Source organism: Prionailurus viverrinus, chromosome C1 (genome assembly GCF_022837055.1).
Source record: "Prionailurus viverrinus isolate Anna chromosome C1, UM_Priviv_1.0, whole genome shotgun sequence".
NCBI lineage: Eukaryota > Metazoa > Chordata > Mammalia > Carnivora > Felidae > Prionailurus > Prionailurus viverrinus.
Genome location: NC_062568.1, coordinates 193,047,066 through 193,059,759, shown reverse-complemented (window position 1 = coordinate 193,059,759; position 12,694 = coordinate 193,047,066). Strand labels below are relative to the sequence as shown.

At 43.9% G+C, this 12,694-nt stretch overlaps 1 protein-coding gene and 1 non-coding gene across 6 annotated transcripts in view; one reads left to right on the top strand and one right to left on the bottom strand.

The window, feature by feature from the left end:
* The first annotated feature begins 735 nt into the window (after positions 1-735).
* Positions 736-12,694, top strand: part of TRNAU1AP (tRNA selenocysteine 1 associated protein 1) — a 30,270-nt gene continuing 18,311 nt past the window's right edge. The window contains exons 1-5 of one of the 5 annotated variants that reach the window (XM_047869833.1): positions 736-1,121; positions 3,168-3,488; positions 4,001-4,098; positions 11,541-11,640; positions 12,260-12,312. In XM_047869833.1, the coding sequence (XP_047725789.1) occupies positions 3,462-3,488; positions 4,001-4,098; positions 11,541-11,640; positions 12,260-12,312 (278 nt within the window). In that variant the 5' untranslated portion in view covers positions 736-1,121; positions 3,168-3,461. Of the gene's footprint in view, positions 1,122-2,674; positions 3,489-3,906; positions 4,099-11,540; positions 11,641-12,259; positions 12,313-12,694 lie in introns of those variants that run through there. The other 4 variants (XM_047869834.1, XM_047869832.1, XM_047869835.1 and 1 more) reach the window with 4 other exon arrangements.
* On the bottom strand, positions 10,315-10,414 carry LOC125174304 (small nucleolar RNA U13). The gene has a single exon (XR_007155416.1). It is a non-coding gene; the product is annotated as a small nucleolar RNA U13 (small nucleolar RNA).

Below are 12,694 nucleotides of genomic sequence, written 5' to 3'. Positions count from 1 at the left end.
CCACCCAGGCACCCTGAAGTTTTAGTTTTGATACAGGCACTATACTGCTTAGAAACTGACTTCTTAGAAGGGAAATCACACTTTTGATTATAATATTTTCTTTGTAAAGAAGCACTTGTATGTCTGCTACTCTTCCCTACAAAAGTCCATTTGGACTAGATTTACTGGAGTTTCCCTTCTTGACAGCATGTTGAAAATTCCCTCTTCTTAATAGCAGCTGTTCTGTATTGGGGCTTAAAATGGGCCAGGCATTGTGCTAGACTCTACATGCAATAATAGCTCTTCTGATCCTTACATCAGTCCTGCAAAGTCAGCATTGTCTTTTGGGAAACAGTCCATAGAGTTGACGTTTTAAGGTCAAGAAGCTACCTACCAGGGGTCTTTGGGTGGCTCAGTTAAGTGTCAGACTTTGGCTCAGAGCTCATAAATCAACCCCCGCATCCAGCTCTGTGGTGACAGCTCAGAGGTTGGAGCCTACTTCAGGTTCTGTGTCTCTCCCCGACCCTCCATCCCCCTCTCAAAAAATGAATAAACAAACAAACAAAAAAAGCTACTTACCAAGGGCACAAACTAGGCTGGAATCAAAATCAGCCTCAGGGGGGCCTGTGTGGCTCAGTTGGTTGAGCCGCCAACTTCGCTCAGGTCATGATCTCACCATTCGTGAGTTAGAGCCCCGCGCCAGGCTCTGTGCTGACAGCTCAGAGCCTGGAGCCTGCATTGGATTCTGTTTGTCCCTCTCTGCCCTCCCCTGCTCACGCCTGTCTCTCTCTCTCTCAAAAATAAACATTAAAAAAAAAAAAAATTAGCCGCTACCTGAACCTAGAACTTCAATTCCTTTTCCTTGTATTGCAAGCAAGCATTATGAAGCTTTCTGCAGGTGCTTCACATATGTTAGAATAGTGCCAGGCACAAAGTAAATATTAGTTTTTGCTGTTTTGGCAATTGTACTTTTTTTATTGTTCCCTGTAGTTAATAATTGCCTTGTTTTTCACATGCATAGTTTTCTGGTGTAAGTATTAATTTAGTGCCAGATGTAAATTTCCCTTTGTTCAAACACATCTACTCTGTTTTATCTTTTCCCCCATCCTTCTCCAACCTGGATTGATTACCCCAAAACAAAGGTAATCATAGCACCCTATGTGGCTTAGCTACAAATAAGATTTACAGAATTGTAGATGTTCAGTATTGTTTTGACAGAAATTTTATTTTTTTTGGCCAAATGTAGGGCTTGAACTCACCACCCCCAGATCAAGAGTTGCATGCTCTATTGACTGAGCCAGCCAGGTACCCGTGCTCTGACAGAAATTATGAGAAGTTGGACGTGTATATATGTGAATGAAGAGCAGTTGCTAAAATATCTGAAACTACAAATGAAGAGAACATATGTCATTTAGAAATGTGCAGAAAGATTCTAGGAAGAAGATTTGGAAAAATTTGCCCCAAGGGAATGGAATTTCGGGGTAGGGATAGATAGGGTGAGGGACTGTGCTGTTCATTGTTTATTTCATAAAGTCAGCAAATATTTTCTCAGTGCCTATCATATCCCGGACATTGTTGTAGGAATTTGATTAGAAACAAAAGAGGCAAGAATCCCTGTCTCATGAAACTTATACTCTAAATTAAAAATAAATATTTAAGGGGCACCTGGGTGGCTCAGTCGGTAAAGCGTTGGACTCTTGGTTTCTGCTCAAGTATGATCTCACTGTTGGTGGGTTCCAGCCCCGCATCAGGCTCTGTGCTGACAGTGCAGAGCCTGCGTGGGATTCTCTCTCTCTCCCTACCCAACCCTCCCCCTACCCCAATCGCATAGTCTCAAAAAGAAAGAGAAAGAAAGAAAACAACTTAATATATAAACATTTAAAAATCTCCAACCTGAAAATAAATAAATCTTCCACGTGTAGTAAGCAAAGAGCACAGCAGAGGCCCTGGCAAATAGTACTAAATAAACAGCTATCGGTTATAATTTGAATGCCTCCAAATGCCATGGAGAATTTCCTGGATGCCAGGCATTGGGCCAAGTACTTTCCCAACTTCTCATTTTCTCCTCACATCACCCTATGTGGTAAGGACTATTACCCACATTAGTCTCAGGTTAAATAACTTGCCAAAATAATTAGTGAGAGGGGGCTGCGATTGATGTTTCATTTGTTGGAATTGATAGTCAAAGCACCTAGCCGGTACCCTGCTATTACAGTAAGTAGGATAAAGCTGGAAATGTGGCAGCTGGTGGTTGGATCTCAAGTTTTCAGATCGATGAGCGCTTGGCTTTGACACGCAACGCCCAGGTTGCGTATAAAGTGGTATAGGAATTGGGACGCCTGGGTGGCTCAGTCGGTTAAGCGTCTGACTTCCGCTCAGGTCATGATCTCACGGTCTGTGGGTTCGAGCCCCGCATCAGGCTCTGCTGACAGCTCAGAGCCTGGAGCCTGTTTCAGATTCTATGTCTCCCTCTTCCTCTGGCCCTCCCCTGTTCATGCTCTCTCTCTCTCTCTGTCTCAAAAATAAATAAATGTTAAAAAAAATAAAAAATGAATAAACTGGTATAGGAATATAAACTGGTAAAGGAGGGCGTTAGTGTTACATCAGCCCAGAGGGAGCCCCAAAAAGAGATCCGCAAAGTGAGCTTCATTGTTAGAGATAGTCACTTACAGAAGCTCCCTGAGCAATAGCCGCCAATGTGAGGCTTTGACCTGGGACGTTTCCGGACTAGGAGAGTTTTATCGGGATTATCTAGTCACTGAAAATCCTGTTTACTGAGGGCATTCTATGGGCAGGTCATCATTCTGGGACAAGTGAGAGCTGGCGGTTTGGGTTAGTTAGGGTAGTGGATATGGGACTCAGGAAAGTAAAATGACACGACTTGGGGATTATTTGGTTGAGATGACTGTTACTCCAATTTACACGCCCTATAACCCCTGCCCCCCTTTCCACCGCAGGATCCCATCCAGCTTCAACAAAAATCTCACGTCTTGCAAATTGGGAAATGGTGAAGGGGTGGCTGGGGCCGACCTGTGGTTTGTCCAAGGCCACGTAGTGGAACTGAGTCGTCCTGGCTCCCAAAGGGCACTTTTCCGTTTTCTAAAAAGTGTGCTTATATTTGCAGTGTGTTTTTGTTTTTGTTTTTCACAATAAGCAAAATTTTATAGTACGTTTGTATTTGAACACAGAGAGAAACCCGAGAAACCCCATTACTGGAGCAACAGCGTGCCGGCAGTGACGTCTGCTCCGCCCCATCCCGCCGACTCCGGCGTAGCTCCGCCCCCAGGGATCCAGGAACTCTGCGCCCAGCCGAATCGTCGGAAAAACCCGGAGTGGCAAATCCGGGCGCGGCCCTGGGCGCTGGAGTTTCAGAGCTTGCGCAGAAGGCGTCCGAGGCGCATGCTCCTTGGCGGTCCCGGACCCCGCGGTCTGGCTACCGCGCTGGCCTCCCTGGCCCACGGAATTCCGGGCCGGCTGCGGACATGGCGGCCAGCCTGTGGATGGGCGATGTGAGTGAGGGCGGCTGCGCGGGTCCGAGGAGGACGACTCTTAGTGTCACGGGGGAGGAAGAGTCTGAGGCGGAAGGCTCTTGGAATCCCAAAAGGGTGGAAGTGAATGGGGAGGGGAGTTCTTTGGGTGACACAGGAGGGTCCCAGCATTTAGAAGAAGGGACCGAGTCTGAAGGTGGGGGTTTCTGGCCTTTCACCTGGGTTCATGGAAGGGAAAGGGAGGTTCTTTAGGGGGAGAGCATGGCAGAATCCCAAGGTTGAAGGGCGCTGTGGCTCTAGGACTGGAGGGATTACTAGATCCAGAAGGGAGGCCCCCTAAAGGGAGCAAGTTTGAGGGGAAGGAGGCAAGGGATTGAAAGGTGGGGATCAGGCCACTCTGTAGATGAAAATCTCCCCTCCCTCACCCCGCCCCCACCAGCATCGCGTGGCCAAACCCGCGTGGGCTCTGGAACCCAGACTGAGGAGCCTGCTTGCTGGCTGGCCTGAATCGCTCTGCTCTTGTATTTACGCAGCTGGAGCCCTACATGGATGAGAATTTCATCTCCAGAGCCTTTGCCACCATGGGGGAGACCGTAATGAGCGTCAAAATTATCCGAAACCGCCTCACTGGGTACATTTTCTCCTTCGATCTTCTCAATTCTCCGTTAATAGACCGTGCTGCAAGTGTCATTCTGAGAGTGTAAACATCACAAAGTCAGGGCTTCTCACCCCTAATAATAGTTAATATAACGTTAGAAACGCTAACATTTTGGGGGCTTATTGAGAGGAAGTGTAGCATATTGCTTGAGGACTGGACTCTGGAACCAGACTGAAAGTTGTGTCTACTATTGTGACCTTCCGCAAATTACTTAACCTCTCCATCTCCTGACACAACTATGAAAGTGGAGGTGATAACAGCATCGCCCTCAAAGAGTTATGGTGAGGATTAAATGAGTTAATTCACGTTCATCATTTAGAACAGTGTCTGGCATATGGTATATGCTCAATAAATATAAACAGATTACAGTATGCTTAGTGATAAGCACTTTTTTTGTTTGTTTATTTTTGAGAGAGAAAGAGAGCGGGGGAAGGGCTGAGAGAGAGGGAGATAGAGAATCTGAAGCTGGTTCTGCTCTGTTAGCTCAAAGCCCAATGCGGGGCTGAAACCCATGAACTATGAGATCATGCCCTGAGCCAAAGTCCAACACCCAACCTACTGGGCCACACAGGTGCCACAGTAATAAACGCTTTAAAATCACTTTTTTAATAGATTTTATTTTTAAGTAATCTCTACACCCAACATGAGGCTTGCATTCACAACCCTGACATAAAGAGTCGCATGCTCCACCGACTGAGCCAGCCAGGTGCCCCTAAAGTCAGACAAATAACGTCTGAGCTAAGTACTATTATTAGAGAAGCTTCATAACTGTCTTAAAGTTTACAGAGCTATTAAATGACAAGCCAGGACTCAGGTCTGTTCTTAAAGCCATGAGTGCTCTTAACTGTCGTGTGTCATTCACTTAAAAAGTTATTTATAGAAATAATACTATGTGCTGTTGTTCTGGGTTCCCTGGATAGGAGGCCGAAACAAACCATAGTCCTTCCTCTCATGCAGTTTACTACATTCTAATAGGGAGATGAAACAGTAAATATGGAAACAACAAAATGCAGAGAATATTTTGAGATAGTGGTGCTATATTGCCTCCAGATTCTTCCTTCTCTTGGGAGGAGGGGGTCTTAGTTTTCCTTAGGGTTCTAGTTGGAAAGGGAGGGTTCTTTTATCAACTGTCAGTATTTACTGAGCAGCTACTCTGCCACATACTCTACTAAAGTAGCTTGCTAAAACATCACATGGCTGGGGGTGCCTGGGTGGCTCAGTCGGTTGGGCATCCGACTTCGGCCCAGGTCATGATCTTACGGTTTGTGAGTTCGAGCCCCGCATCGGGCTCTGTGCTGACAGCTCAGAGCCTGGAGCCTGCTTCGGATTCTGTGTCTCCCTCTCTCTCTGCCCCTCCCCCACTCAGGCTCTGCCTCTCTCTCAAAAATAAATAAACATTAAAAAAAATTTTTTTTAGGGGCGCCTGGGTGGCGCAGTCGGTTAAGCGTCCGACTTCAGCCAGGTCACGATCTTGCGGTCCGTGAGTTCGAGCCCCGCGTCAGGCTCTGGGCTGATGGCTCAGAGCCTGGAGCCTGTTTCCCATTCTGTGTCTCCCTCTCTCTCTGCCCCTCCCCCGTTCATGCTCTGTCTCTCTCTGTCCCAAAAATAAATAAATGTTGAAAAAAAAAATTAAAAAAAAAAAATAAATAAATAAATTTTTTTTAAATAAAACATCACATGGTTGAAAAATACAGATGAGAGGTATGAACTGCAGTCAGTTTTTGCTATTTGGTTGACAGGTACTTTGTGTATTCAGAGTCTCAATACCTGTACTGAAACCCAGGTTTGGTTGCCTATAGTTGGAAAGGCCAATACTCTAGAGATGAGTTGTTTTTTCTTCTCACCCTCCCACCCCCAAGAGAGGAGTTTTAATTTGAAAGAATAGGAGCTTTATTCAGGAGGTCAGCCACCTGAGGAGAAGGCAGACTCTTGTCCAAAAGCCTACTCCAGGGGTGCCTGGGTGGCTCAGTTGGTTAAGCATCTGACTTCAGCCTAGGCCTTGATCTCACCGTTCCTGAGTTCGAGCCCCTCATCGGGCTCTGCTGACAGCTCAGAGCCTGGAGCCTGTTTTCAGATTCTCTGTCTCCCTCTCTCTCTCTGCCCTTCCCCCCACTCATTCTCTGTCTCTCTCTCAAAGATAGCTAAACATTCAAATTTTTTAAAATAAATAAAAATAAATAAAACAACACACACACGCCCACTCCAAGGTTTCTCCTGGCCCAGAGATTTTAAAAGTAATTTAGGGCAATTAATTAAGGAAGTGCAGTGGTCTATGACAATTGTTTGTTTTTTTGTTTTTTGGTTTTTTTAATTTTTAAGTTTATTTTACTTATTTTGAGAGAGAGAGAGTATGGGAGGGGCAGAGAGAGAGAATCCCCACTCTGACAGTGCAGAGCCCGATGTGGGGCTTGAACTCAAACTGTGAGTTCATGACCTGAGCTGAAATCAGGAGTTGGTTGCTTAACCTCTTGAATCACCCAGGCACCCCTCTATGACAGTTCTTGATTACACACAGGCTCAGTGGTGCCAGCGACAGATGTTGTCACAGGGCTCAGAGGTATTGCCAAAGGGGCTGGTTCCTTGGTGGTGGTGGTGGAGTTTGGTTCCTTGGTGCCCAGGGTGGTACAGGAGAGAAGAGCTCTGTTCTTTCTAGGAAAGGATGCATGATCTGTAAATGTACAAAGAAAGGTTTAGTTAGTCAATCACATGGGATAAGGGTGCTTGTTAGAATTTAAATACTACTAGGTTGGCCAGAGGGGCTGAGACGCTTCATACCTAGGATTTTCTGACTGGTACGTTGTGCTAGCCTAAATATTTTTCTTTTTCACTCTTGTAGACAGAAGGCCCCAGATAATCAGCTACTGGTATGAAAACAAACATTCTGTAGTACTTTCTACTTTACTGAAATGAGATTTGGAACTGTATCTTCCTATCCGTTACTAAACTCTAGCTGTTTCTTACGCTGATACTTAAAGACACATTGCATTTTTATTCAGCCTCACTTGATAAAAGACTTTGAAGAGGCTTATAAGAATACTGTAAAATGAGTAAATGCAAATTTAAAAAAGAAGACCAGAGGTGCCTGGGTGGCTCAGTCAGCTGAGTGACTAACTTGATTTCGCCTCAGGTCATGATCTCATGGTTGTGAGATCAAGCCCTCAGTGGGGCTCAGTGTGAAGCACAGAGCCTGCTTGGGATTCTCTGTCTCCCCCTCTCTCTGTGCCCCTCCCCTGCTCGTTCTCTCTCTCTCTCTCTCTCTCTCAAAAATGAATAAACATTAAAAGAATCATTAAGAATGCAGTTGAGTGGGGGGTGTCTGGGTGGCTCAGTCAGTTAAGTGTCTGACTCTTGATTTCAGCTCAGGTCATGATCTCTTCGTTCGTGGGATTGAGCCCTGAGTCTGGCAGTTTCTTATATACATCTGCCTTATGACTGAGCAAGTCTAGTCTAGGTATTTACCCAAGAGAAATGAAAACATCTATCCACCAAAAATAGGAATTGAAAAGAGTGTTCATAACAGCTTCAGGACAATGGCTGAAAACTGCAAGCAGTCCAGATATCCACAGATAGGTAAACAGATACATATTGGTGTTTTCATACAATAGAATCCCACTCAGCAATAAAAAAGAACAAACTACTTATATAGTAACAGCGTGAATGAATCTCCATCATTAGGCTGAATGAAGGGGTGCCTGGCTGACTCAGTTGGTGGAGCATGTGATTCCTGATCTTGGGGGTCATGAATTTGAGCCCCACCTTGGGTGTGGAGTTTACCTGAAGAAAAAAAAAGGCATTATGCTAAATGAAAAAAGCCTTACTGTATGGTTCCATTTATTTAAACTTGTAGAATATACAAAATTGATGTATGGTAAAAATAACTCAGTGTCTAAAAGATTTGTGCAGTTCTCTGTGTGTATATGTCACTGCTTGTAAAACAAAAAAACAAAAAAAAAACCTGTAAACAATAATTGAATAATATGCATGTTGAAGTAATTGAGGGAAGCATACCAATATCTAAAACCTAATTTTGGAATGTATCAGAAAATAAGGATGATAAGTGGGTAGAGGGATGGATAGATGGATAATTGTGTAACAAAATAAGTATAATAAAGGGTTAATTATAGGTGGTGGATATGTAGGTGTTTGCTATACAGTTCTTCTTTTTTTTTAAGTTTTTTCTTTTTCTTTTAGTAATCTCTTCATCCAATGTGGGGCTCAAACTCATGACCTGAGACCAAGAGTTGCATGCTCTTCTGACTGAGCCAGCCAGGTGCCCCCAATTCTTTTCATTTTTATGTTTGGAATTTTTTACAATAAAATGTTGAGGAAAGAATGTAGTCAGAATTCAACTCAAACCTGTGGCACATCCCAGCTGTGTGGGTTAAGGCCTACTGTAGAATCCTGCTAGGTCTCCGTGTCTCCTTCTAAATGGGAGTAATGGTTTCATTCACCTCGCAGAGTTAGTGTGACGATTCAGTCAGTGAGAGATGGTGCATGTGAAATGGCCAACACAGAACCCGGCCCATAGTGAGTGCTTTGTAGTCTTCAGCTCTTTTTTTTTTTTTTCAAGTCCATGATTGAATTTTTTTTTTTTTAATTTTTTAGAGAGACCATGAGAGCAGGGAGAGGGGCAAAGGGAGAGAGAGAGAGAGAGAGAGAGAGAGAGAGAGAGAGAGAGAGAGAATCTTAAGCAGGCTCCACATTCAGTGGGGAGTCCGAGTTTGGGCTTGATCCTGCTGGGAATGGCCAGCAAACCCTGCCCTGATGGATGAAAGATTACTCCACTCTTTGCTAAGAAAGAGAGGAGAAGGCACCGGGTCAGGGTTCACAGACTAAGACCCCGTTTGCCTCACTTATACTCTCATTTATGTTCAAAGGGCATATAACATTTCAGGCAAGCAAAAACAAAGGGTGCCTGACTAAAAGGTGAATAATCACAAGAGACTAATCAAATCAGAGAAATATGGCAAGTGGCTATGTGTCCTATTATTTTGCTAAACTTTGTATGCAATGTATAGATAAGGGAGTTCCCCAAGGACTGCAGAAACACCTGGAAGGTCTGGCCTCCAGGCTAGGGCATAATGCATTCAGGCCTCTGGCATTCCAAGAAACCCACGCCCCTTCCAAGCTTAACTGCAGCCCACCAGAAATCTGTGTTACATTTTAGCTAGCCCACATTGTGTATAATCTCGTCATCCTCCGTAATAACCCCAACCCTGGGATCCTGACTAGCGGAAATCAAGAGTTAGTTGCTTTACTGACCGAGCCACCCAGGTGCCCCAGTAGTGGGTAGCTCTTACTAATGGTGGTCTTCACATCTGTGAGCCTCAAGATTCTCGCACATAGAAGACACAGATTTGGCCCTTCATTCTTCTTAGCATCAACAAACATGGAGCTCATAGATCCTGTTCTGTGATCCTTGGGCACAAGCACTGCTATTACCCATACCTTCTTGGCTTTGTGTCCATATGTTTATTGGAACTAAGGATCTTGAGTAATATTTCCAGAAAAGTTAGGATTATTTCACCGGTGATACCTGTGAGGATGATGTTAAGGAAAATTAACTGTTTTCAGTATAAATCTTATAGTAGAAGGGATGTCAGAGGATATAGCCATATCCTCCTACTTCCGTCTCTTTAAAAAATAGAATATGGGGGATCTCCTAGACATCTCGCAATTAGGGTCCATGGGTTTACTTTGTCCAGCCAGCCAGATTGTAAGTTTCTTGAGGACAGGAATCTTGTTCTTCAGCTCTGTATCAGCCTGACCTGTGGTAGGTGATCAAGAAAAAAAAAAAACACTTTAAATTATGAAAATTTTCAAGTAAAACTACAAAGAATGGTACAGTGAACACTAATATAGTCACCACTGAATTTTGTTAACATGTTGCCATATTTTCCTTATCTCTCTAACTGGATAGATGTAGATACATGTTTCTTTTTGCTAAATCATATGAAAGTAAGTCACAGATGTTGTGACAGTTTACCACAACATATTTAAGCATACATTGCCAAAAACTGGACATAACCACAATGCTTCTATCATACTAACAGCATTAACAGTGATTCCCTGATACCCATCAAACGATATCCAAAGAACTCCCATATAGTGGCCCGTCTACATTTAAATTTTTATATTTGCCCCAAGAATAGCTTTTTATAGCTTTAAAAAAAAATTTTTTTTTCCCCAAGTCAGATGAGTAGTGTGCTAAGGTTGTAACAGGGTTTGAGGAAGGTACATATCACAAAAGTATGAACACTCAGTCATCACACTTAATGAACTAAAGGATCATCTCCTGTCTCATTTATTTATTTATTTAAAAAAATTTTTTTAACGTTTATTTATTTTTGAGACAGAGACAGAGCATGAACAGGGGAGGGACAGAGAGAGAGGGAGACACAGAATCTGAAACAGGCTGCAGGCTCTGAGCGGTCAGCACAGAGCCCGACGTGGGGCTCGAACTCACGGACTGTGAGATCATGACCTGAGCCGAAGTCAGACGCTTAACTGACCAAGCCACCCAGGCGCCCCTATTTATTTATTTTTTAATGTTATTTATATTTGAGAGAGAGACAGAGTGTGCAAGCCTGGGGGGGGGGGCAGAGAAAGGGAGACACAGAATCTGAAACAGGCTCCAGGCTCTGAGCTGTCAGCACAGACTGTGTTTCCCTTTCTCTCTCCCTCCCCCACTTGTGCTCGTGCGCTCTCTCTCCCCCCAGAATAAGTAAACATTAAAAAAAAAAAAGAAAAAAAAATGCTCACCTCTTATCTTTTTTCGTAACACTGACTTTTTAAAGAGGTAAGACCAATTGTCTTACATAAGGTTCTACATTCTGGAATCCAGTTTAACTTTCTGGACTTATTTGCTTCCTTTTGGTGGTGTTTTACTTGTTCTGTCCCTAATATTTCCTGTAAACTGGACATTAGAGCTAAGAGTTTGATTGGATTGTATTTATATATTTTGTTTATTTTTGAGAGAGAAAGAGAGTGAGTGCAAGTGGGGGATGGGCAGAGGAGGACAGAGGATCCAAAGCAGGCTCTGCACTGACAGCAGCGAGCCCGATGTGGGACTCAAACTCATGAACCATGAGATCATGACTGGAGCCAAACTCAGGCATTCAACTGAGCCAACCAGGTGCCCCGTATTATATTAAATATTCTTGACAAAAATACTTCATAGGTGATATAGTACATAAGTAAATGTTTACTAGATAGATGAGTGTGGGACTGGCCCAGATCGGCAATCCTTACATTCAGGTTTGTAAATTAGTTTTGAACTAGAATATAAGAGGGAACAAAAAACAGTACAGGCTCTGGTTAGAAAAACATTTTTCCTTCCCCTCAGGCCAGGGCTTAGTTTCATCTGAGAATACCACCCTTAACCATTCTCTTTCTCTTGTTTGCTTTCTTTCCAGAATCCCAGCTGGCTACTGTTTTGTAGAATTCGCAGATTTGGCCACAGCCGAGAAGTGTTTGCATAAAATTAATGGGAAACCCCTTCCCGGAGCCACACCTGTAAGGACACTTAGATAATGATGATGTTGCCATTTTTATTGTCATCGATAACTATCATTTATTGAATCCCTACTGTATACTTACATTATTTAATTTAATCCTATAAAAACCCTGAACAGTAGGCATTGTTATCTTTGACAGACCAGGAAACTGAAGCTCAGGGAAGTGAAATAACTTGCCCCAAGGCAACACAGGTAGTAAGTACAGAGCCAGGATGCAAACTGAAGATTGGTTGCCTCTAAAATCCATGCCCTTTGCGCTGTGCACCTCTGCCTCCCTTAACGGAAGACTTGAAACCCTAGACCTCTGCCTGACTGAGAAACTAGAACAGGCTGGCGGTAGTGAGGACACATTTCAAGACAGTTACATTCTGCTCTTCCCACAGTTACTTAGCTTACAGCTGCACCAAGCTGGCACACCTGGGCTCATAGAACCATGGAGCTGGCAGTGCCCTTAGCGATCATCCGTGCAACCCCCCCATTTTATACAGGAGAAAAAGCTGAGGCTTAGAGAGGGGGAGATGTTTTGGCCAAGGTAATTTATTTCAGTTTTTTTCAAATATTGTTTGGCTCTTGAAATGCCCTTCTCTGTTTTAGTTTGTTTGTTTTTAAATTTCTAGGCAAAACGTTTTAAACTGAACTATGCCACTTATGGGAAACAACCAGATAACAGGTAAGCATAGGGTAACCCCAAGATAGCCTCAAGCCCCAGGAAATGTCTAGATAGAGACAAGACGCATCACTGTGTTGGGCTCTACCAAAGAGACGGTTGAGGAGCCAAGTTTGGTCCACTTTGCCTTCCTCCTGAAGGATGACTCCTTCCCCTTCCCCACTGGGGCTTCTTGTCAAGACCCATGTATTCTCTTTGGGCCCACCTCTAGCCTTCCTCCCTGTTACCCATAGTAAGAATTGACCTGTTGTAGCAACATAAATCCGTTCAGCTTCAACTTTTCAGGGTGCTGTTCAAAAGCTTTAAAACAATGTATCGGGGCGCCTGGGTGGCGCAGTCGGTTAAGCATCCGACTTCAGCCAGGTCACGATCTCGCGGTCCGTGA